The sequence below is a fragment of the Panthera onca genome, chromosome B4 (genome assembly GCF_046562875.1).
Source record: "Panthera onca isolate mPanOnc1 chromosome B4, mPanOnc1 haplotype 2, whole genome shotgun sequence".
NCBI lineage: Eukaryota > Metazoa > Chordata > Mammalia > Carnivora > Felidae > Panthera > Panthera onca.
The window spans coordinates 114,440,150-114,466,079 of NC_138345.1; the positions used below are offsets into that span (position 1 = coordinate 114,440,150).

Genomic DNA, 25,930 nt, shown 5'->3' on the forward strand with positions numbered 1-25,930 from the left:
AAAGGCAAGGGAATTAAAAGTAAAAATGAACTACTGGGACCTCAGATAAAAAGCTTCTGCACTGCAAAGAAAACAATCAACAAAACTAAAAGGCAACCTACAGAATGGGAAAAGATATTTGCAAATGACATATCAGACAAAGGGCTAGTATCCAAAATCTATAAAGAACTCACCAAACTCCACACCCGAAAAACAAATAATCCAGTGAAGAAATGGGCAGAAAATATGAATAGACACTTCTCTAAAGAAGACATCCAGATGGCCAACATGCACATGAAAAGATGCTCAACGTCCCTCCTCATCAGGGAAATACAAACCAAAACCACACTGAGATATCACCTGATGCCAGGTGGCTAAAAAGAACAAGTCAGGAGACTATAGGTGCTGGAGAGGATGTGGAGAAACGGGAGCCCTCTTGCACTGTTGGTGGGAATGCAAACTGGTGCAGCCACTCTGGAAAATAGGGTGGAGGTTCCTCAAAAAATTAAAAATAGATCTACCCTATGACCCAGCAATAGCACTGCTAGGAATTTACCCAAGGGATACAGGAGTGCTGATGCACAGGGGCACTTGTATCCCAATGTTTATAGCAGCACTCTCAACAATAGCCAAATTATGGAAAGAGCCTAAATGTTCATCAACTGATGAATGGATAAAGAAGTTGTAGTTTATGTATGCAATGGAATACTACTTGGCAATGAGAAAGAATGAAATATGGCCTTTTGTAGCAACGTGGATGGAACTGGAGAGTGTTATCCTAAGTGAAATAAGTCATACAAAGACAGATACCGTATGTTTTCACTCTTATGTGGATCCTGAGAAACTTAACAGAAGACCATGGGGGAGGGGAAGGGGAAAAAAAAAGTTAGAGAGGGAGGAAGGCAAACCATAAGAGACTCTTGAAAACTGAGAATAAAGTGAGGGTTGATGGGGGGGTGGGAGGGAAGGGAAAGTGGGTGATGGGCATTGAGGAGGGCACCTGTTGGGATGAGCACTGGGTGTTGTATGGAAACCAATTTGACAATAAATTTCATATTAAAAAACATTTTTTTAAGCGAAAAAAAAAGAAAAGAAATTCCACAGTCCTTTGTGTAGCTACCTGCTATAGACTGAATGTTTGTGTCACTCTAAAATTCATGTTAAAATCCTAACTCCCAACGTTGATAGTATTAAAAAATGTGCCTTTATGAGAAAGAATGAAATATGGCCCTTTGTAGCAACGTGGACAGAACTGGAGAGTGTTATGGTAAGTGAAATAAGCCATACAGAGAAAGACAGATACCATATGTTTTCACACTTATGTGGATCCTGAGAAACTTAACAAAAACCTGTGGGGGAGGGGAAGGAAAAAAAAAAAAAAAAAAAGAGGTTAGAGTGGGAGAGAGCCAAAGTATAAGAGACTCTTAAAAAATGAGAACAGGGGCACCTGGGTGGCTCAGTCGGTTAAGCGTCCAACTTCGGCTCAGGTAATGATCTCACGGCTGGTGAGTTCAAGCCCTGCGTCAGGCTCTGTGCTGACAGCTCAGAGCCTGGAGCCTGCTTCGGATTCTGTGTCTCCCTCTCTCTCTGACCCTCCCCTGTTCATGCTCTGTCTCTCTGTCTCAAAAATAAATAAACATTAAAAAAAAATTTTTTTTTTTAAAAATGAGAACTGAGGGCTGATGGGGGGTGGGAGGGTGGGGAGGGTGGGTGATGGGTATTGAAGAGGGCATCTTTTGGGATGAGCACTGGGTGTTGTATGGAAACCAATCTGACAATAAATTTCATATATTTAAATAAATAAATAAATAAATAAATAAATAAATAAATAAATAAATAAAAATAAAAATAAAAATAAAAATAAAAATAAAAATAAAAAGTGTGCCTTTAAGGGGCACCTGGGTGGCTCAGTCAGTTAAGCCTCTGACTTTGGTTTCAGCTCAGGTCATGATCTCACAGTTCTTGAGATACAGCCTTGCACTGGGCTCTGTGCTGGCAATGTGGAGCCTTCTTGGGATTCTCTCTCTCCCTCTCTCTGCCTCTCCCCACTCATGCTGTCTCTCTCTCATAATAAATAAATATAAATTTTTAAAAAACATTAAAAAAAAAGTGTGCTTTTAAGAGATGATTAAGTCACAAGGGTAGAGCCCACATTAATGGGATTAGTGCCCTTAAGAGACTAAGGGGTGCTCCTCCGCCCTTTCCACCTTGTGAGGACACAAGGAACCAGGAAACATCTATGAATGAGGAAGTGAGTTCTCACCAGACACTGAATCTGCCAGCACCTTGATCTTGGACTTTCCAGTCTCCAGAACTGTGAGAAATAAATGTCTGCAATTTACATGCCACCTGGTTTATAGTATTCTGTTACAGCCGCCCAAATAGACTAAGACAGCCACGTTTCATCATTGATCCTTGAGAGGCCCCAATTATTTATGTCCCTTTGTCCTCATAGCTCACTCCAAATCCCCTCCTCACAAACAGCAGCTATACTTCTGGGTAAATGTATAGATCCTTTGTTCTTACCTACTACTACAAACTATGTCTTGTTTCATACAGATTTATTTGTAACTTATGTAAATGATAATATACCTTATTCTCCTTCTTAGGTTTCTCAAAAGGATTCTGTCCTTAAGATCTACCCATGTTGCTTTTTTTTTTTTAAACCCGTGTTGCTTTATGTACTTCTAATTGGTCCTTATGTTACCTGAACCTTAGCAGTGAGTACCTACCCATTTGACTTCTGAACATAGAAGTCAAAATCCTCCTAAGCCACATCAACACACACAAAACAAAAGGCTGATGCAAGTCCTTAAGTCCTTTCTCTAACTCCAAACAAGTGGCACTTTGAGTAATGCTTTACTGCTATTGCAAAGAAGGCAGGATTCTTGTAATATTTTAATGGGAAAGTTAAGTAATACTCCCTCTTTATTTGGACATGTGTTGCTTTTTCTCTTCTGTTTGGGAATCCTTCACTGAGGAAGGAGAAAGCTAACCTCATTAGCTAGAAAACAGAATCTACAGGAAATAACTAAACACATTTTAGTCACTGGGTGACAAAACTAAGATATGTGATTTGCATAAATTAAAAATACATCTACATAAAACAATATATGATTTACAATAATATACAAGAGCAAAATATATATATATTTACTCTGAGGAATATGATCAATTCAATCCTCAGAAGCTGAAGTCCCCAAACCAAAACAATAAACAAAAATCAAGGACAGATTTAAAAATCAGCATAAATAGCCAGAGAGAGAGAGACAGATTATCTGCATTTTCTATAGTGGAATATGATACATGATATAGTTACTATGCCAACAAGTCCATCTATGGATTGCCTCACAGCCTGTAACTCATTTGTAACACAAAGGTATCACTGGATCACCTGGGTTTCTGCACTCCTAGGACTTGTGATCTAGTTATAAGAATGAAATCTTGCTTCACAAGTCAGGGTGAACGCTAATAACCAAATCAGTCACCATTAAATTTTCACATAGAAATGACCATTATAAGTTTTTCAATTCATGGAATAATATTGGCTAAAATTTTTTTGCATAGTGAGTAATTTTTGTCATACCTTCTTATTTTATAAACATATTGCATATTTTACAAACTCCATTTTTTTAAAAATGTTTATTTATTTTTGAGAGAGATAGAACATGAGCGAGGGAGGGGCAGACAGAGAGGGAGACACAGAATCCGAAGCAGGCTCCAGGTTCTGAGCTGGCAGCACAGAGCCCAATGTGGGGTCAAACTCACAAACCGCGAGATCATGACCTGAGCCAAGTCAGACACTTAACTGACTGAGCCACCCAGGCGCCCTGCAAACTGCACTTTTGGTTATTCTAATCATTCTGGACTCTAATATTTGTATCGTGAATGTATACAACTTCTTTCTAACAACGTAGATTTATTTCCACACCCCATGAAATATAAAACATTTCTCTTCTCCTTTCTCTTTCCTTCCTCTCCTCCATTTTCCTAATGGCTTACAAATTCAACAACAATCAGCTCAGGGCCTATCTAGTTTCCTCCACACTCCCAACCCATCTTCCCTGTTCCAACAGCCCAGATTATTTTGAAGGCAATCTCAGAAAGCATATCATTTCAGTTCTGAATACCTGTAAGAGGTAAGGAGTTCCCTTTTTAAACATCATCATACCCCCCCATAACAATAGTTGCTTAATATCATAAAATGTTCATTGTCCACATTCCCTAGTTGTCCTAAAAATGTCTTTTTTCTCGTTTATTTTTAGTTTGTTTTAATCTATGTCAAAACAAGGTCCATACGTTATAATTAACATGTCTCTTATATCAAACATTCTTTTTTTAGCCTTTTTCCTCAAACAAAAATGCAGTATTTTTATGTAGCAAAAATAAGCAATTCTGAATGAGGCAGAAGTTTAAAATGCTGTCCTGAAGAAGGTGGTGAAAATGTCAAGTCATTGCCTTTGCAGAGGAGATAAACACTTGGCATATACCTTTCCCTGAATGATAAAGAAGGAGAAAGGGGAGCTGTGCTTCCGGGAAACATTTTTATCAGCCCTCCAAAACAGCACATACAGGTGATGCCTGTACAGTTAAATAGGAATTGAGGAAATAGGAGCTGTAAGTCTGAAAATCATTTCTTTACTTCAGTGAAGGGAAGCTTATAAACAGCCAAACCAGTCTCTTAAAGTTTTGCAAATGCTAGTTGCATTCAACCTTTTTAGGATTTTAATCCTAAAGTTTTAGTTTAATTTAATTTAAGCCTTTTGAATTTTCAACTATTGCTTATTCCATTCTAATCTGTGCCTTTCGTAAAAGAAAGAAAATCATTTTAGATGACATGAAATTGTAATCAAGACTTCCATTTTGCACTGTAAGAGTTTCTGTTACCATCCCACCTTAAACAAAGCTCCTTTTTAATTTTAAAATGGAAAAAAAATCCCAGTGTCAGAACACAACAAATACAAAATAAATACCAGGGAATAGAAGAGGCAAGACAAGCTTACAGTGAGTTAAGCAGGAGTTAAGAATACGGGCTACAAAGACAGAAGGCTGCCCCTGTTTCTTTGCCTGTAAAATGGGGACAATAAATACTGCTGCTGCTGGGATTATTCAAATGTGATCATGAAAAGCACCCAGCACTGAGTGATGTTCGGTAATGACTAGCTATGATTATCACTGGAAAGACATAGGAAGGGATCATTTGTCATGATCAGTTTTACCTTGAGAGACAGAACTTACTTTATGATAATACTGTGAGTCAGCTATAAGGGAAGTCAGCAAGCTCCCTGAACCACACCCCTATTCCACTGCCTCCCATGAAAAGACTGAGGGAAAAGAAATACCCTGCAGAGGGAAAGTTGGTTCCCCTCTCTGATGGCTCCAAATATTTGAAAATAGTACAAGAAATAGCTCGTGTACTATTAGTTCTAGGTAAGACAAGACTGTGCTCAGTGAACTAAACAGATTAACCTGAAATTGGACTCTGATCCCCAAGGAAACAGGCTGGTATAGCCCAGTCCTTACTGGCCCTGCAGAGGAAAAACACCATGTGTCTATCTCAACTGTGATCTGGTTGGATATGATCTAAGCTCTGAACAGTGCCTAAGCGCATTTCAGATGCATAATACCTGTTAGACAATACTAAGCAGGGAGCTTTAGGGAGGGGGGAGGCTGCACCCTAATACTGAGGAAATACTGAGGAACTGACACCGGAAATGAAGATCCAGCATTGTAATTCTGCCTTCCTCTATTCCATCATTTTAGTCAGACAAATTTCCTTTTCTCTTAGCTGTTTCTCAAATAATTACAAAAACTAACTCAATAAATTAACTAACAAAAAAGTAAGGGGTGGTTATTTATATGATAGAATTCTTCCATTCAAATCATTTGTTGCAAAATTCCTTTTAAAATAAAACCCTTCCCTCCCAGTGTGAAAATTCACAGCCCTTCCCAAGCACCCGGCCCTCTCCATTACTCCTCTAACTACTTGAGGAAAAGAGCAGGAAAGGAGCAGGAGGGCAGACCTCCAATGAAAACTTCCTTGTTAATAATATTCCATGTTTGTTTAAGTGCTTTATAGTTTTAATGCACTCTCAGATCCACTGTGGTCTTTTATGAAATGGTATAAACGATACTATACCTATTTGACAGATGAGAAAAGTGACATATAGTGATTGGTGCAGTAAGACCTGAACCCAAGATCTTTTCAACCAAATGCAATGGTCTGGGACCTGACACGAGTGGTCCCAGGTTCATGCTCACCAGTTTTCTGTGCAGTTTTTTCCTCCCTTCAGTGAGTCAGTTCCAGGCATCCTCCTCCTTCCTCCTCAGTTAATTCTGATTCATGCTTCACCTCGTGTAATTACTAAATGGGAAAGATTTGAGTAAACCAACATCCAATCAACTAATATTCACTGAACACAAACTAGAAGCCAGACCTTTGAATTTTTAAGCAAAGGGAAACTTAATCTTCTCTATCATTCAGAAAGACTATGGTGAGATTAATCACTTTATCAATTTTTAGAACCAATTATCTAAAATAATATTTGCATATTGGCCAAAATGGAGTCCCTAGCTAGATGTGTTCAGTCCCTGTTTATAAATCTGGAAACACACTTCAAGTGGCTTCTGTAAGAAAGTAAGGCTTGGACAATGTCTCTGCATAGACTTGATAAGATTTCCAAGTGTGCCATGGTAAAAATCTCATTTCTTAAATCACTCATTCAACATTAGCTTACTGTACAAACTTGCTTGTGCTTGGTTCTGGAGTTAAGAAAGTGATAAAGTTAGATGCAGCAGTCGTGAACCTGAAGGAGGTTAGAATCTAGAACAGGAAGACCAGTGCCCTACTCTGGACTCACCAAGGGTCCCCAGGTTCTGAATGGTCAGGCCTCACAACCCTCTGGGCCAAAGGTGGAACCCAGCTACCCCCACCCCGTCTGTAGCCACATGGGCCTTCTCTCATTTCTATGAACTCTCCTGGTTCCTTCTCCCACTGGACTCTATAGAAGTCCCAGTTTCCTCAGCTTTGAAGTTCACCAGGCTTTTAGTGGCCTTAGCTCCACTTCCTCCTTCAGCCGTGAGCTCCTGACTTGCTGCCCTCAGGAAGCCTTTTCTGACTTGCAGGTCTGGTCATATCTGCCTCTGAAACCCTCTACCACCTTCAACCTAATCACATTTGTAGTTTTACATGTACTTGTGTGATTGTTTGATATTTGACTGTCTGCTCTCAGGTGCTTAAGATCCTGACAGGGCTGGGACTGGTTTTAGATGCCAATGCCTGGCACACAGTAGGCCCTCTAGGAATGAAAACGGAACAGTCAAGTATGTGTGGAACTAAGTAGCCTGGGCTCTGTGGAGGGGTCAGGGTGGACTGGGTTAGCTTCTTAAACACTGGGCCTCCCAGTTCCTATCTTAACCCTTGAATGACACTCTGAAATGGAAAGATTGTTTGTCCCAAGTCCCCAGAAGACTTTAAACTCCTGGACAGCAGAAATCCCATTATATTTAGTGTTGTGGCCCCAGTACCTAGCTGCCTGTCACTGAGCATGAAATACACGTGCAAAACACTTCATAAATATTAGTCATTGCCAGTATTAATGAATACATTCCAGAGGGTGGGACAAAGTGGAAGATGTTATCCACAGCTTCAAAGAAATATTTAAGACTGAATGGACTCTCGCAAGACTACAAACGGGGGGGGAGGGGGGGGGCAGAGGGCATCTGCGCGGTTCAGTCGGTTGAGCTTCCGGCTCAGGTCATGAGCTTCCGGTTGGTGAATTAGAGCAGCAGGCCCTTCACTGGCAGCGTAGAGTCTGCTTGGGGTTCTCTCTCTCTCTCTCTCTCTCTCTCTCTCTCTCTCTCTCTGCCCCTCTCCAGCTCTCTAAGTAAATAAATAAACTTAAAAAAAATACAAACGACCCCCTAACCAAAGTGTTTTTTTTAAGGAAAAAAAAAAGGAAATTTGCCTGCCCTCTTTTCCCTGGAAAGCAAACAAAACCCCCAAAGCAACACCTCCCCACCCCCCCCCCCCAAACGAAAACCTCTGAACCAACGTCTTCCCCTTTCCGGGCCTTCACCTTCGTGTCTCCCCGCACTTCATGAGCGAACTCTGGGCGTCAGTTGCTGCGGAGACTGCAATCGCTGCGGTGCAGCCAGGCATTTCCTGACCCGGGTGCAACTTTGTGAGGATGTACGTAGTTGGACCTCCTCTCCTGGAGGTGGCATTTATGGGAGATGGGAAAGTGGTGGTGTTTATAAACAGGCAGGGAGGGGTCTTTGCCTCTTAGCTGACATTTTAGCCGGCCACCTCCATCCCGCGTTTGGAGGCGGCAGCCCCAGCCCGCAGGTACCGCGGACCACTGGACGCCACGCGGCCGAGGCCCCTCCCCCGCCGCAACGGTCCTGGCACGCAGGCGCGGTGGCGCGCGCGGGGCGGGACGCGCAGGGGCGGGGCTGCGCGGGCTCACTTAAATACAGAGCCGGTGGGGGCGGTGCGAAGCTGCCGCGGCGTTGCTGCCCGGTTGCCGCGAGTCCTCGAAACTGCCTCCTTGTGGCGTGAGCTTCCAGCCTCGCTCTTCCCCCGGCGGCGGCGGTGGCGGCAGCAGGAGGAGGAGGGAGCGGAGGCGAGCGGGCGGCGGGCTCCATGGAGAGCGGCGGACGCTCGGGCAGAGGCGGCTCTTCCTCTCCGACACCCGGGCAGCAGTGACCGGCGCTTGCGCCCTCCTCCGCGTCGAAGCGGCCGCCGGCTCCGGGACCGACCGGCCTCGCTGTCACTCCCCGCGCCGCCGCCTCGCCTCCCGGCGCCCCTGCGCCCCGACTCGCCCACGCCCCAACTCCCCGGCGGGGTGGCGGCAGCCGGGCCCCCGCGGCGGCGGCCGGAGCAGCAGCGGCAGCAAGAGCCCGCCTCTATGATGAAGTTCAAGCCCAACCAGACGCGGACCTATGACCGCGAGGGCTTCAAGAAGCGGGCGGCGTGCCTGTGCTTCCGGAGTGAGCAGGAGGACGAGGTGAGGGCGACCAGCACGCTCTGCGCCTCCCGCGGCGGCGCCGGGACAGGCTGGGGGCTGGGGGCCAGGGCCGGTCGGGGTGGGGGTCTTAGCCCTTCACCTTGCTCGCCCGACCCTTCGTCTGGCCACCAGGCTAGGAGGGATTAGCCCCCTCCTTCTTTCCCTCCCGCCCTTCCTCCCTCCTTCCTTCCTTTCTCTGGGTTGATAGAGGAGACAAAGGGGCTCGCCCAGCCCAGTGTTCTGCCGGGCCATGGTGAGGACCTGAGGCCGAGACGCCTCCTGGCCGGCGGGAAGGTCCCGGGCCGTATAGGTCGCTTCGGGCGGGAGTCACCATTTTAACTAGCGAATTGAGTAAAGCCAGATAAACCTTGAGTGCTAACGGAGGCGGCAGAAATGGCGTGAGTGTTGCAGCCCAAGCCCTTCTGCCTGTGTTACATTTCCCTTCCATGTTACGGCAATTTGCGGTTTCAGATTAAACCTAGGGATGTTTGTGGAATAGCCAGGCAATCCCCGTGCTTTAAAATAAAACCCCATTCGGTCTAGTTTTCTCAATCCCACTCTTAAGTGGACCTTTTAACTCGCAAGCACTTGGCATAATTATTATATATATATATATATATACACACACACACACACACACATATATATTTAAAGGCCTCTTTTTAAAGTTTTCTGACTGTAGAAAGATGGCTAGTGAAAAATGTGGAATAATGCCTGAGGAAGAAGATGGACTAGAGGTGGGCAGAGTTGCCATTTTCAGACCGTAACCTCTAGCTCTCAGCATATTTATCAAGGCTTCTTAACTTTGCTGTATTTGGCTTGACATCTGGAGACGAGCAGCCTTTCTTTTTCTGAGAGTAAGCAGCCAGTCTTTAATTTACCTTTCTTCACTGGGTTGATAGTGAGGCTCTCAAGGTTTTCCTGGAGAACAGTTTTTCCTTGTTTCAGTTCCATTTAATTTAAAATGGTTCACTGTTTTAAATTTACTTAAAGCAAGGTGGCCAAGAAAATATTTTATAAAGCATTGCCACTCCTCTCAGTCGGATAAGCATCTGACTTCGACTCACGGTTGGTGGGTTTGAGCCCCGCGTTTGGCTCTGTGCTGACAGCTCAGAGCCTGGAGCCTGCTTCGGATTCTGTGTCTCCCCCTCTCTCTGCCCATCCCCTGCTCATGCTCTACCCCTCCCCCCCCCCCCAAATAAACATTAAATTTATTTTAGGGGTGTCTGGGTGGCTTAGTTAAGTGTCAGACTCTTGGTTTCGGCTCAGGTCATGATCCCACAGTTTATGGGTTCAAGCCCCACATTGGGGTCCGTGATGGCAGTGTGGAGCCTGCTTGGGATTCTCTCTCTCTCTCTCTCTCTCTCTCTCTCTGCCCCTCCCCTGCCTCTCTCTCAAAAATAAATGGATAAACTTAAAAAAAAAAATTTTTTTTTCATTTTTTAAAGCATTGCCACTCCTAAAATGATTAGACCTGGAAAAAATTAATCTGAATTCTGCTTCCATAACCAACTGTGTCCAATAAAGTACCAGGCTAAAACTGGAGACAGGAATTTAATGGCTTCCTTATTGCTAATCCCTGCAGTTAGGATGAATATGACATAGTGTACACTCAGTGGTGTAGTCGTTCTTACTCTATGACCTGAGGCCACTTAGGAGAGCTAGAAACTAGAAGGAGATAGGTTTTTGTGGGGTTGTTTTGTTTTGTTTTTAACATTTACAGAGTAACAGTCAATAAGCATTAAGTGCATCGAAGCCCCGTTAGGAAAAAACAAACTTTGAATATAGAAGCATATAATAGCCGCCCAGAGTGATCAAGATAGGTCAAGGATCTTGTCTAATTTGCTCACTATTGTGTAATCACATTCTTAGTTGAGTGTTTTTACTGTGTGGGACTTGCCTGAAGACCTTTTAAGTTTGCTGCATTTAATCCTCTTTGTGCTGGTCTGTAGGTGAGGAGAGGGTTGCAGGGCCTAAGTACTTTGCCCAAATGACATAATTAGGAAGTGGTAGAGTCGGAATTCAGGATCCAGTCCCTGTTTCTGATGCTGGGTTCTTGGCACAGGGCTCCATAGCAATTGGGTGCACACTATTTGCTGAATGAGAGATTTTGTGAGGCTGAGCTTGGAAGCCTTTCTGGAAGTGATGACTTTGAAGTCTTGCCATAACCTGAACTTGGAATTCAGGCTTTAAAAACGGTTCCCAGGGGAAGATATAGGAAATAGGAAATTGAAATGATCTGCATTGTGTGAATGGTAAAGCAAAGCCTGAAGAACACTTCAGAAATTCCTGTAACAGATAAAGGAGTTATTTCGTGCTTGGAAATTGTTCCTACTGTAATAAATGCTAAATTCCTAGCCTCGAGTTGAGTCCACAGACTAGTGCCATTAGATAAAATGAAGTAAGGAGCAAGCTCTGGAGCATTTATTAGAGAAATCTGTTATGTAAATAAATCTGGTACCGTGCAGGTTGAGAAACCAAGTCAGTTGGTTAGAGAATACGCTGTGAGGGAAGGCTCTGGAATTCTCTAAGTAAAATGCACAGCCAACTTTAATGTGTGGTCTAGGATCTTCATTTTTGTAGTTGTATATAGTTGAGGCTCCTTCTATTATATAATAGTGACAAAGATGAATCTGTTAGCTTTCCTGAACATCTTGCTATTTTGCTGTGAATTTGATTTCACTCTTTTGAAATTACGTTGGTAGCCTTCCAAGGATAAGATACAAAACAGCCTGAATCCACCTCTTTAGCTAATAGATGAGACTTTTTCCCCCTCCTGGGTTAATAACACCTAGATCCCTGTTGGGAGATTTAAATGTATGCTTTATTTAAGGACGAAATGTTTATAAAGTATAAATTGAAATAAAATAAGAATTGCTGTTTGACCACAAAAAGTTATGCAGTGCTCCAGGATGGCTCTCCTTGTACTGAAGGATTTCTCAGTAACCCTTAGTTGAGAACAGATTGTTTTAGGGAAGAAACAGCAGTCTATGTTCTCTTGGGGTGGTTTTATTATTTGCCCATTTTATCTTCCCCGCGAGGTAAATAAGCATTAGGATTTGTATAGTAAGAAATTAGGCAGCAGAGTTAACTTGTCCCAAGATCATGGAAGCTGGCAGATCTTTTTGAGTGCAGGTCCTTTATTTCTAAATCTCCTGTTCATTTGATCCTGTCTCTGGTTCTGTAGGGAACCACCCTTAGTTTTGGTGGTTGGGCTTCCACACAAGCCCACAAATAAGCATCCCATAGAGTAGCTGGGAGACTGTGTTTGTACAGTGAAAGAGGACAGTACATTCACAAAAGGTAGCCAGAAATGGATTCTGTTCAACACATTTGCATATAACTGAACAGGGATGCAGAGATGAAAAGTATCAGCTCCTAAGAAACATAGGAGTAAACATAGGAGAAACATTCTGTAGTGTTTGGACAGACAGAAACTGACATAAAGGGAAATCAAGTAGGGGAAGAGTATCATCAGGTACTGACAGCAGGGTTAAGATCACTGGAGCTGGATTTCAGTGAGTGAGAGAGGAAGGACCAAGCATCACAAACAGAGCAAGACTTGGGGCTGTGGACTAGTTGAACTGCAACTTGGGATGGCATTGAACAAATAATGGTTGAAAAAGAGCACCTTAATATATAAGGCTAAGGAGTTGCTAGGCAAGACAGGAACATTTACATTTTAAATGTATTCAAGCTTGAGGATCATCTAGCAGCAATATAAGATAGAGTGCTGAAAAGAGAAATAGAAGTGACTGATTCTGGGTGGAATCCAGGCACAGTTGTGAGAAACACTAACAAAACTGTCTTAAGAACTGCCTATTACTCTTCCACTTGGACTTACTGCCCTAATTAGCTTTTAAGCTCCTTGAGCCAGGGACTGCATTCTACCACCTGCCAAATGCCAAATGTGTATTAACTAAAATGCCTGAATTCTACAAAATCATGCACTAAGACTTGGTTGGGAAAAGCGGTCTTAAAACCTGTGGGACTCTAAAACCAGAGCTCTAATAAAAACAATCTTAATAAGAAATGCTAGTACAGTATTTGTACGTATGTGTATATGTACTAACATTTGTATGCTTGGGGTCAACAGGCAGTCTGCCTTTTCAGATAAACACTCTGGGGCTCATACTTCTGCAGAAGTCCTTTTAGATTTAAGGCTCTGAAGATACTTGCTTCAAGTGGAGACCACTTTCTAATGAAAATTAAATAACTATCTGAAGGCAATCTTTTCTAAACAGAGGGAAATATCATCTATGCCTGCAGCTCTCCTAGACATAAAGGGCTTCTTGGGCCACTTAAGCAGCCACTTCCTTCAAGGGAAGGCATTTTTGTACAATTTGCATCTGTTTTAGGCTCTTGGTATATATCACGAAGGCTTTCTCCAGTGTGTGTAAAAGCTAAGCCCATCATTTCAAAACATTGATGTGCTACAAGAAAATGTCATGATCAGTCCAATTTAGCATTCTTCTATCTACCAATCCCATAAGGATGGTCCCTGATTTATGATTCAACTTGTGATTTTTCAACTTTATGATGGTATAAAAGCAATACGCATTCAAGAGAAACTGTACTTGAATTTGGAATTTTGATCTTTTCTTGTCTAGCAATAATCTGAGTTAAACACATTTTCCCAAAATGAGCTGTTATTTCTGACCCTCCTATACAATTGTGCCTCAATAGTCCAAAAAATAGGACTATTAACTTGTTTAATAGTAGCAGTAGGTAGCTGGTTAATGGATACAGTAACCACTGCCGTAACTTAAGATCTTTTAAAATGTCTGTGTGCATACTGGGTGTTCCTAATAATATACTGCTTGCTGGCCTAATTTTGATTAAGAGCCCCTAATACAGTTAACTGTGGTAAAGTAGTTTTAAACCATTCATGCACCCTGGTTCATGATAACATGAGAAGAAAGAACAAAAACCCCAATACAGCTTCTAAATAGCTACAGTTTAAAACTCTTCATTCCTAATTTAGGGATCACTTGAGGGGTTTTCCAGATAGCCTTTTTTTTTTTTTCTGGGGAAGAAATAGTCATTTGTAGTGACTAGTTGTTCCCAGAAGCAAGATGTGACCAAGAACAGTTATAAGAGTGAAAGCTGAAACACAAATGGCATTTGGGGGCCACTTGGTGTATAGAGCTAAGAATTTAATTTACCTCCATGCTCAAATCTTGAACAGCATTTTTTTAGTTTGCAAGCTCTTACACACCTCCAGTGAGGAGGACTTACTAGGTGATAGTAGGGTTTTGAATCTATACTGTAGATTATTCCAATTCATAGACAAACTGTTGTCTAGTAAGACTCAGGGCTGGTTCCAAGTAGACCATTATCACTACACTACTGCTACTTAAAGTGAGAAGTACTTATATAACAAATGCTTAAAACATTAGGAATCGAAGAAAAAGACAAATGTGGGAAATGGCTTCTTAACAATGACAGGTGAATGGTGTTTTATGTTGAATGTTGGATACACATGGAAGGAAGGTTGAGGTCAGATAGTATAGTAGCAGGAATGCTTATATGAAGGTGGGCAACAGCACTGGCTTTGAGGTTGACTCTGATTCAAGTCTAATTCTGCAGCCTGGTGGATTGACTAACCTTTTTGTAAATCTTTCCTTTGGACTCAGCTCTGGCCTATCTGGAAAGTTGAATGCCTGCTTTCCTCTCCATCACCTTGTCACTAATGTGGCAGACTGTCATCTTGTTGGATACACAAAATGTAATATACCTACACAGGTAGTTGAAAAGGAATTTAAAACCTATGAACAACCAGGTCTGGATTTGTCAGCTATTGGTGTATCCCTTACTAAGATTTTATAACCTAAATAATGTTTTTAGAGCATTACCAAGCATGCTAAAGTACAGATCTAGTAGATTGGGGATGTTGTAGAAATGTTTAGATGGCTTCCCCCCCCCCCCCCCCCCCGAGGATATGGAATAATAATGATTTGTGATACAGTTCTTCTAACATGTAGTAGGGATTTTAATGGTCTTTGCTTATGCTATTCAAATTCATTTCTTCTACCCTGCTAGGTAATCACCACCACTCCCCACTCCATAAACAAACAACAAACATAATGTGGCCTTGACCTCACTTGAACTTCGAATGAAGTACTCTAGATGAGTAGGCAAATTCATAATGAAACATACTGGTTTTCAAATCTGTTTCATTACCAAAGGCTCATTATCAAATGTTTTAAACTAGTAGTTTAGATGCTGATCATTCTATACTACAGGTGTTAATTACTCATTTATTTTGGAAAGATACATTTGAAGTTAATGGTTTGATCAAATTTAATCATTTTGGAATCTCAGGGGATTCTTGCACGATAAGGTCTCAGTTTCTGCTAAATCGTTTGTCCAAAACCATACAGATCTGTTTTCATGAGGCTTTAGAAAAAGTAATTTATGAAGGGAACTGTGGAAGCATGTAGGGATTTCCTGTCACTGACTTTTGGAAGACGAGTTCAGTCATATGTGAATTATGTCCTGTAGGCTGCAGATTAAAGATTTGATTTCAATTAGAAGCATAAGTGTTCAGAAAAGCAGGCACAGACTATACTAATGGGTATTCAACATTATTAACCTTATATAATTTATCTCTTAAATACTATCTTGGGACAGATGGGAATTATCATTGACCTAGATATATGACACTGAATTTCATTTTTTCAGGACTCCAACTTTATGAATATTGATGGTTTTGAAATTCCTTGTTTACTAAATAAATAAGAATGTAGTTTTCCAGTTAGCAAGCCCCTGCAGTGTCATGTCCTATTATGAAGGTAATCAAGGAAGTTGGAATTGGGTAGTTAAGAATTTCATCCAACCTACTCGGCAATGAAAAAGAATGAAATCTTGCCATTTGCAACAACATGGATGGACCTATGCTAAGTGAAATAAGTCAGAGAAAAACAGATACATGTTCTCACTCATATGTGGAATTTGAGAAACTTAACAGAGGGAAGAAAAGGAAAGGAAAAAAAAATAGTTACAAACTGAGGGAGTCAAACCATAAGAAACTCTTAAATACAGAGAACAAACAGGGTTGATGGGGGGACGGGGAGAGGGAGAATGTGTGAGGGGCATTGAGGAGGGCACTTGTTGGGATGAGCACCGGTTGTATGTAAGTAATGAATCATGGGAATCTACTCTCAAAGTCAAGAGCACACTATATAACTGTATGTTAGCTAACTTGACAAGAAATTATATTTAAAAAATAATAATAAGAATTTTACCCAGGCAATAAAAACTAGATTGTCCGTAACCCACACCTAGTGACCAGGAAAAGAAGCCTCCAACTCTGCAGTCAGAAACAGTACAGTTTACTTTTCCCTTGATGCAAGACATATGCTTTTATACCTTAAGCATTTTTTATTTTAACTTAAAAACTTACACTTGCCAATCTCAATATATAGGCCAAAGCCTTGGAATACCATAGATATTTGGTAAGCTTCCTTTTTGAGTAAAACAAAAGATGAAATCTGATTCGCAGTCTCACTTTGTTTAAAGAATTTTAATTGAACTTTGAAGACTTGCAGGCTCTTTCTGGATTTTTAAATTTCCTTTTTACAGTAGTCTCATCCATATTTAATTTGATAGCAGTTTTTAATAATAACCTACCTTTAATCTTTGCAAAGTCTTTTTTGATAATTCCTTTTTGCCCTCATTTCATCACTAATTCTCAATAATTATAAAACGAATGCAACTGGCAAAATTTGGGGGAAAAGCCTAGTTCTTGGTAGGCTGATGCAATTCAATTAGTAGGAAAGCAGAAGAGCTAGTAATGGCCAACATCGAGTGCTTAGGCCAGGATATAAGGTATTTAAGTCTCATAAACACTCAGTAATTCTACAAGGATAGGTGCTTGGAGGAAACTGGTGTACTGAATGGTAGATTATCAGCCCATCATTGGGTGCATCAAGGAATGAAATACATCTTGGGTATGATCTGTACAGTTGCAAAACATCTTTGAGTTTAAACCAGTATTTTCTAATTCTTGCTAGATTTGTTTATTCTGGCTCTTTAGTTTCTAATTTTGATATGTAAGCCCCGTTTGCTAATACTTTAAATTTAAAGCTGTTTTATGTTTCATTTGACCAAAATTGCTATATTCGGACTTGGTGGTACCCTCACAGTCAGCCATTCATATTTTAGCTAAGGCTTTATCAGCTGTTGTTAATTTACAGTGCTTTCTCTGGATTTGCATTGTTTTGCCAGTTATTCGTTTGAAGGAATGAAGCTGGCAGAAGCAATGGAGTCCTGTCCAGCTAAAGGATGAGAGAAACAACACTCAGACCCCTTGAGCATTAATTGATCACTGCTCTGCGATGATGGTGTGTCCATAGGCAAAAGTGTGCTGCTTTGTTTTCAGATTGAGGGGATAGGTGCCTGAATAGACGTTCCCTTATCTTCCAACTCAGTGTGTTCAAGGCTGGGGGAAAGGTGGGAGTTGCTGAACTCTGGGAGTTACTGTCATCCTGGGGGAAGGCTGAGTTTCTGGCAGCCTCCTCAGGTGGGAGGTGAATCCTTGTGCTGGCTATGAACTCTCAAGTGCCAGCAGTTCCTGCGGCAGGAGAGTGGGAGCTGGGCAGATAGGACCAGTGGCGTGTCAGAAGACCAGTACACATCAGGGATCATACTTTGCTCTGAATTGATTGATTTATCTGGAAAGAATGTTCTTTGTTTACTTAGAGATAATATACTAAGGGAATTTTGTAACCATTTTTGTTCAAGTTGGTTAAGACACCTGTTACTTCATATAAACATCCTTTGCTTATTTATCATAGTAGCCAAGCCTTTGTTGCTGTTTTAAGTTGGGTGCATTTCAACCTAACCTAGCCCACAAATTTTCATGTAGAAGATGGGTATATAATACTTGTTTCAGGTACTGTTTAAGTAGTGAACCTCTAGGATACTCTGTGGTAATGTTTGTTTTTTAAAAAGCATTTGCAAATTTAAAGGTTAATGCTATTCTCGATTGGGGTCTGCAGACTTTTCTTATAAAGGGCCAGATAGTATTTTAGGCTTTGTGGACCATGCAGTCTCTGTCACAGCTACCTAACTCTGCTGTTACAGCATCAAAGCAGCCATAGGCAACATGTGAAAAATGAATGAGTGTGGCTGGATTCTCATAAAATTTTATCTATGAACAGTGGAATTTGAATTTCATATAATTAAAAATATAAAAACCATTTTTAGCTCACAGACTGTACAAAACAAGCAATGCACTCAACTGTAGCTTGCCGTCTCTCCTAGATCATAAATTATAGCTGCCTGATATCAAAAGAAGTGACTCTTACCCATTTATAGAAGTTTGGAATATGAAGGGTACTTCTTCCCACCTAATCATAAGTGTAAAAATAACAAGAACTCTCTATATACCGGGCATTGACTTAATGAATTCCCCTATTCCTTTTTCACAGTATCTGTTATCTTTTAAGTATCCTTACTCTTTATAGGTAAGAACAGGGTGACCTGCCTAGGGTCACATATCCTTAAATTTGGAGAAGAATAAGATTCTGTAACTCACGAATAGCAGATACGACCACAAACCTAAGTGCACGCAGTTCTGGGGCTAGTAAACCCAAGTATCCACTTTTATCTTTCATTGGTATCCATGATTTAGAGAATTTTACTAATTGAGTCTGGTAGTTGAAGTCATTTCATTAGGTTCAGAATGATTTCGTGGTGTGATTACATTATTGTTGAATTCTGAATTCCAAGAGTGTTTACAAAGGCTGTCAACTGCGCTTTCTTGTGGTATAATGTGTACACCTAATAATTTTAATGAAATTACAAATGGGCTAATCAGGAAGGGCTCTCCAGCCTTGTAAAGGGTTGAGAACGTTACGTCCGTAGTGCTTCGCAGGCTGTGGGGCCTACACTCGCGGTTGGTCTTGCAGGTGCTGTTGGTGAGCAGCAGTCGGTACCCAGACCAATGGATTGTCCCGGGAGGAGGAATGGAGCCAGAGGAGGAACCTGGTGGTGCTGCCGTCAGGGAAGTTTATGAAGAGGTGAGACGAGTAGTAGCTTATTTGCTCTCCTTTCACACACACCGTATTTTGAGATTTTACGGTGTGTTCCCTGTGGCACTTTGGCTACGTGCACTGAGAAGAAGGCAAGGCAGGTCACATGAGTGCTCTTTTTGTTGTCTGACTGAAGATTTTTAAGCGGGTGACCATAGCTAGCATTTTGTTAAGCAGGTATTTGTTAAGCCTGGTAAAAGAGAGCTAAAAATGAATGTAGAAGTCCTCCAGAATTGTGTAACATGGAATTGTATAACAGGCAGTAAGCCTGATCAGTGATCAGTGTAGAACAGGATGGCCCTGTCTCAGAGCAAGGTTAATAAATATTACACTGCAATGCACTGCAAGAATGCTCAGAGACATTAATCATGTGCTGTAATTTTTTCAAATGAGTAAGAAGCAAATTGCTTTTATTCTACTCGTTTTGTCATAAAGTTCAGTAAAAAGTGGTGCGCACGCACATGCACAGAAGCATACACGGCCTGCTTGTCTTCTTATAGTTGATGATAGAACTTGCTTTCTACTCAGAGACAAAACAGCATATTAAGTGCCATAAGAGTTATTGAACAGCAGTGAGGGTGTAAATGGGAAGCAAATGCTAATGCTCCCATTGGGTCTTGGTGTGTAGCTGGAAAGGTCTCAGAGAGATGGGTCTCGAAGGATGAGCAGCTTTCTGAGGGAAGAGCGCATCCCTAGATAGAGGCGGCAGCGGGCACTGATGCAGTGTGGATGGGCATGGGCTCACACTGCAGTTCCCGTCAGTCTGTTACCTGTCCCAGTCCCGGTAAAGTAATGAGGACTGCAGTAGGAGAGTAACCTAGAGGAAGAATTGTACCTCCTAAGCCATGTGAAAAAAGCAAGCAAGAAAGACAGTCCTTTAAGTAAGAAGGGGATTGATCAGTTGGTTCAGAAAAAAGTCTGTTTTCATTCGTGAAGCTTGTCCCAGATTGGTAGAAAGTCTAATTTTTGGTCAATCCCTGTCATTTCTTACAAAATAAATGACAACAAATCTGATCAGTCTGAACTTGTATATGGAATAAATTAAACCATGTTGTATAGCAAACCATAGGTCATGAATCTTGGCATAGCCAAAAAATCTTCACAGAGGCAGGGTTGGTATGGAAGGGCCTATTGTGTTTAGATCCTTGAGTTGAAATAGCTAGAAAATAACGTTCGTGTAACCTTTCTTATGAAAGCTAACAGTTTTACATTGCATCTTTTTTATAATAGGCTGGAGTCAAAGGAAAATTAGGCAGACTCCTGGGCATATTTGAGGTGAGTTACAAAAGTAATCCTTGCTGATAACAGAATTAATGATTCTTTCCTAACTGGCCAGATAATCTGGCAGCAGCCCAAGTTAGACATTCCTTTTATCAGTAAGCAAGTAAGTTATAAGGATTAGGGGGAAGGGAAGTAAAAGTTACCTAACTTTGATGTGCCATCAGTTTTATGCAGCATTAAATTACTTTTATATATGACAATACAGTGGAGCTGATAGAGAAAGATCTCTTGGCTCACTGTATATTGTTTAGGTATAAACTTTTTAGGAGGTACAGTGTCCTCAGTATCACCGAAGGACTTAGGTCTCTTGTGGATACTGTCTGGAAATGTACCCTGTGCCTTTAGTGCATAACATGTAGACGATACACGAATAATGACTTAATCCTTAGAGGACTGTATGAAGGTAGAAAACTCAAGATACAAAGAATAGATGCTAACAGCATAGAATTCTCCTGTATAATCTATTATTACTGAAGGCAGAATGGAATTTGTGGAAGGAATTTGGAATTGGCAGGTATTCTGTGGAAGGTAAGGAGAAATGTAGTCAGGTCATGAGACCCAAACTATTCTCAAATGTATTTTCTTCCAAGAGTCAGACATAGATATATGGTATACCTGTATACCTGACACATCGTGACATATTTTTTCAAGATAATATTTAAGGGTTCGTTCAGTCCTTCTGGTAGAACCATATAAATTTGATTTTTAAGGCTTTTTACAGAATTCAGAAATTCAGATTGTGGAGCACTTGGTAGAATTGATGACTCCCAGAATACAATGTTAGTAGTGAAGTTCTTAATATTCAGACTTTCCCAGAATTCAGCACTTGCCTTACCCAATTGAACAGCACCATCTCCTGGTTGAAATGAAAAATACATTGAAGATTTTCTGTAATTCAGAATAGCCATGGTACAAATAGCACATTGTCAATATGCTGGTAAGATTTTTGAAGAAAACGTCTCACATTATAAATAAAGCTTATATAACATAGAAAGATAATAGTATTAACTGCCTTACAAGTGCTATTTACATTTCATAGAATCTGAACAGAAAATAGTAACCAACGTACCTTTCTCCTTAGAAGATATAAGGGAAAATTAGAATTGTCCTGCCTATTCACTCTGGTGATTTCAATGAATTTTTGAACATAGAATAATAAATGTATTTATTTTCCACATACAGAGATAAGACAATGGGTTCTTAATAATAATGACTAGTAATTTTTTGTTAACGTTTTTCTTTATTTTTGACAGAGAGAGAGAAACAGAGCATGAATGGGGGAGGGTCAGAGAGAGAGGGAGACACAGAATCTGAAACAGGCTCCAGGCTCTGAGCTGTCAGCACAGAGCCCGACACGGGGCTCAAATTCACGGACCAAGAGATCATGACCTGAGCCGAAGTCGGACGCTTAACCGACTGAGCCACACGGGTGCCCCGACTAGTAATGTTTTATGTGAGAGATGCCTCTCATTTTTTGCTGTTCCTATTCCTTCCCAAAGACCTAATACGCTATTTGAATTGAGTGTATTACTCAGGTTGTCTGTGGTGGAAAAAATCGGGGCAATTATCAGGCAACCTGGCTGCCTCAGTCAGTAGAGCACGTGACTCTTGATCTCAGGGCCATGAGTTCAAGCCCCACGTAGGATGTAGAAAGTTTACCTTAAAAAGGGGGGGGGGGGGGGTACCTGTGTGGTTCAGTTGGTTAAGGTCTGACTCTTGATTTGAGCTCAGGTCATGATCTTGCAGCTTGTAAAATGGAGCCTGTGTCAGCCTCTGCACGGACAGCCAGGAGCCTGCTTGGGATTCTCTCTCCCTCTATCTCTGCCCCTCCTGGCTCTCCCCCCTCAAAATAAATAAACATTTAAAAAGGAAATTAAAAAACTCAGACAATAATCTGAAGTCCTAGACTATAGTAAACGAGGCTAACTTAAATCAAGATGAAAGTAGTGAGCCCCTTCATTTTAAGACCAACTCACGTTTAATTTTCACAAGGTGGCAGTTTTAATATGGGTAAAAAATTGAGTTTCAGCATATAGGACTAAAACATTCCAGAAATGACTAGCCCATTCTCAACCTTGGTTGTGCATAGTTCACCTGGCAGCTTTTAAACTGCCAATACTTAATTGAATTAGTCTCTTAAAAAACACGTACGTTGAAATCAAAGGTGCTAAATGTTTCCTGTGGGGAGCTAATTTCAGCATTTTAAATGTTTTGTGTTACAGAAAACTCCCTTCTGTACTGGGTTAGACAACCGTGTATGCTTGACTATGTGCTAGTCAGCAGTATGCCACAACTGAATTCTTCTCCTCGGAAATGTGTAATGGCTAGTTCCTGTAGATTAAAATGCTTTTCTTTTTATATTCAAGCAGAACCAAGACCGAAAGCACAGAACGTATGTGTATGTTCTTACTGTCACTGAAATCTTAGAAGATTGGGAAGATTCTGTTAATATAGGTAAGTTCCCTTTCCTTTTGCCATCCAGAGTCTTAATTCTGCTACTATGTGCTTGTAGACTTTTCGTCTTAAATTATTTTGGGTTACCTTTTTTTAATAAGATCAGTATGTCCACATTTGAATTACATCAAAATTCTTCCCCCAACATATTATTTATTGTCTAAGCCATTCCAAAAAACAATAAAGCTATTATTTGTAGGGGAGGAGTGAGGGGCACTGTCAAAGGATGTGGCTTATTAGTTTTTTTAAGTGACTTTACTATATACTGACCAATGTCCTACTGTTTTCTAGGAAGGAAGAGAGAATGGTTCAAAGTAGAAGATGCCATCAAAGTTCTCCAGTGTCATAAGCCTGTACATGCAGAGTATCTGGAAAAACTAAAGCTGGGTTGTTCTCCAACCAATGGAAATTCCACGGTCCCTTCCCTTCCAGATAACAACACCTTGTTTGTGACTGCTGCACAGACCTCTGGGTTGCCATCCAGTGTAAGATAGAGAGAATGGGGAGGGCCTCCCATGTGCAGTCTCACGGGGAGAGGTCTGTATTTTCCTTGGCAAACATCTGAATGACGCCTGCAAACTGTCTGAATTTGCCATGCAGGATTTTCAAACAATTTGCATGTTTTTCAGATGTTTTCAAATCTTCTTTAAAAAAAAAAAAAGTGTAAAATATTTTAATAAGCCAAAGCCATGTGTAATTTTTTTTAGATGCCTTAACTATGCCCCCGGCCCCACCCCACCCCCCATTTTAGTTGTCATTTTTTCACAACATTTTGTTCAGTTTTTTTGTCCATTTGATGTCAGTCTGTGGTTTTTGCCAGATCACCTTACTTGTGGGTATATTTTTCCCTCTAAGTTATTTTCTCATTCATAGCATTAAGGTATTCAACAAATTCTGTTGTGGAGATTTATGAAAATAATTCTTGATATTAAACGAATCTACTGGTCCGTAAACTTGTTTCATAGGATCACAGTTTTAATTCATAAATTCCAGACTTGGACTTTATGGTTCAATAACTGTTTTGACAAAGGACTTAATTTACTATTTTCAGAAATTTAACTCATTTGTCTGTTTTCACAACTGGTATTATGTCACTAGCTACCCAATATGGCCAATTCCTGCCCCCCCCCCCGCCCCGCCCAATAACTCAATAGTCCTTTAACACAAAGTTTAACTATATAGAGTGGTTTTTAGAGAGGTGTTGTAAGAAAAATGCACGCAGTAAATACATCTTATCATGAAAAACTGTGTTCATGGAACTTGAGTTAGCATGCTAGGTTGCCAATTCCTTTTATCTATAATCTCTTTACACAGAATACTTGATTGAGAACCAGAATACCCTTGATGTAAATTCCTTTTAAAGATACATTTCCAGTTTTTGAACTTACTGACCCCTCTTCAGTTAAACTTGCTGGTACTACTAACCACAGGATTAGAGTCTAACCTCAAATGCTGATCAGTGGTGACTGCATCACAATTGAGTAAAATGGCCTTCTTACTGTTCAGCTGTTACACACTTAGATATTAGGACACCTCAGAATGTCTCATCTTTTATAGATTGCCAATAAGTACTGTTTATCCTGTAACTTTTGGGGCACTGGAACATACCTGAGCTAAGAATTTCGTCTTAACACTTGTCTTTATACTCACTCACCACCAAGAATCCTATTGAAAAACACGTAAGGTACCCTGTCTGAAACTCCTGTACTCGCCGACCACCAAGTCACAAATGAGATGGGAGGAAAACAAACTTTGAATAAGACATGGGGTTGGGGGGCAAGTGAAAGATCTATGTAGACGTTAGCCTTGTAAATATTGTAACTGGTGAGTATAGAGTAGAAAGTAAGTATGGTTGTACATTTGTTCCACAAATTGTTAACCTTTATAATTGCTGCTAAATAGTGCTGTTACACTTAAGAAAAATCAGTGCCATTGTTCTAAAAAAGATCTTGTGCCATAAATGCAGCTGAAATATAAGCATTAGTTCACAAATTAATGCTGTCAGAGGAATGAGCAAAGTAGAAAAACTTTTAACCAATGACATTTCATTTGAAATTATGTAGTGTGATCAAACATGATCATCCAGAGTTTTTATATTTTTCTTTGTACAGAGGTTATCCATTCTGGGTGTTTTTAAAAGAAGCATTTTAAATCCACAGATTGACACTTTCTATCACTCTTCAATGGACTAGGATTTTTTTTCAGTAATCTGAAATTTCTTTAAATTACATACCTTAACACGGCAGAGAAACTGGATTTTGTATATAAAACTGTCCACCTGAAATGCTGTCACAAGTACTGGGGGAGGGAGGTTTCTTGTACATGATATTCTTAGAGGTAATAATGCATGAACTTATTTTATAAACTCTTGGACTATGTATTTGACATGTAAAATATGTACAGTATTAATGTCCGCCACCTCTTAAAAAGTGAGCCTATAAATATTGTTGTATAATTTTCTTTGGTCAAAAGCATTTGGACTAAGTAGTGCCACTCGGGTCAGGATTTTCTTCAGTGCCATTTAGCAAACCAACTGTCTTTAGTCTATGCAACTAGCAAAAATGGGTATGACACAACAGAATACAGTTGTTACACTTCGAATTTCACATGAGGGATTCTTTACTATTCTTCTGGAACCCAGTCTAGCAAAATTAGAGGAAAGGCCCTAAGATTTCTGTGAAGAGAAAAAGCCAACATTGTCAGGCTCAACAGTTGAATCTACTACACATAACAACAAATAGTGTCTACTATCTCAACCCTCCAAAGTTTACACTGTTGGGAATCATTTGTGCTTTCTGTGGGGTAGTTGGATGAAATTGGCAGCTAAATTTTTCAGTCCCATGTGCCTCCTAAATAAAATAACTAGGTTACAAGTTGACTTGCAGACACAAAGTAGCAACTATCCTGAATAATTGTTGGGGAGTTTTGTGTGTGTGGCTTTTTTTTTTTTTTTTAAATAAACAGGTGAAATATTCCAAACGGGCACATGCCATTCAATTTTCTGTCAATCACAGTTGTATAAAGTAGCAAAACTGAAGGGGTGGGGGTGGGGGGTGTTGATGACTGTTGTATACACTCTAAATTGCCTTGCATGGTCTCATTTGAGATAATTGGTGTAAGAATCTTGACTTTTTTTATATTTGGAAACCAAATAAAAATGGAAATAAATTA

General features: G+C 40.6%; 2 protein-coding genes across 4 annotated transcripts in view; one reads left to right on the forward strand and one right to left on the reverse strand.

Moving 5' to 3' along the window:
• LOC132693961 (uncharacterized) overlaps nucleotides 1–8,372 on the reverse strand; it is a 183,854-nt gene extending 175,482 nt beyond the window's left edge. The window contains exons 1-2 of one of the 2 annotated variants that reach the window (XR_013556684.2): nucleotides 8,058–8,372; nucleotides 6,241–6,343 (exon numbers count right to left, since the gene is read on the reverse strand). Coding sequence is in view for 1 of the 2 variants with exons in the window: in XM_078449628.2 (XP_078305754.1) it covers nucleotides 8,058–8,140 (83 nt within the window). In the remaining variant the exon portion in view is untranslated. The remainder of the gene's footprint in view (nucleotides 1–6,240; nucleotides 6,344–8,057) is intronic. The other variant, XM_078449628.2, reaches the window with a different exon arrangement.
• An 88-nt stretch (nucleotides 8,373–8,460) lies between these two features.
• NUDT4 (nudix hydrolase 4) lies at nucleotides 8,461–25,930 on the forward strand. Of its 2 annotated transcripts, none has more exons than XM_060656784.3 (5): nucleotides 8,461–8,987; nucleotides 18,902–19,012; nucleotides 20,255–20,299; nucleotides 22,672–22,759; nucleotides 23,051–25,930. In XM_060656784.3, exons 1-5 carry the CDS (start codon nucleotides 8,889–8,891, stop codon nucleotides 23,251–23,253), a joined length of 546 nt encoding a protein of 181 aa, XP_060512767.1. In that variant the 5' UTR covers nucleotides 8,461–8,888; the 3' UTR covers nucleotides 23,254–25,930. The 2 variants fall into 2 exon arrangements, with proteins under 2 accessions (XP_060512767.1, XP_060512766.1); XM_060656783.3 differs by having other exon boundaries at nucleotides 8,765–8,987; nucleotides 22,675–22,759.

Excerpts from the sequence above, each read along its gene's own strand:
- NUDT4 (XM_060656784.3), top strand. The coding sequence starts at position 8,889 with ATGATGAAGTTCAAGCCCAACCAGACGCGGACCTATGACCGCGAGGGC. Across the intron at positions 8,988-18,901 it reads GGAGTGAGCAGGAGGACGAG|GTGCTGTTGGTGAGCAGCAG; the intron begins GTGAGGGCGACC and ends TTGGTCTTGCAG. Across the intron at positions 19,013-20,254 it reads TCAGGGAAGTTTATGAAGAG|GCTGGAGTCAAAGGAAAATT; the intron begins GTGAGACGAGTA and ends TTTTTATAATAG.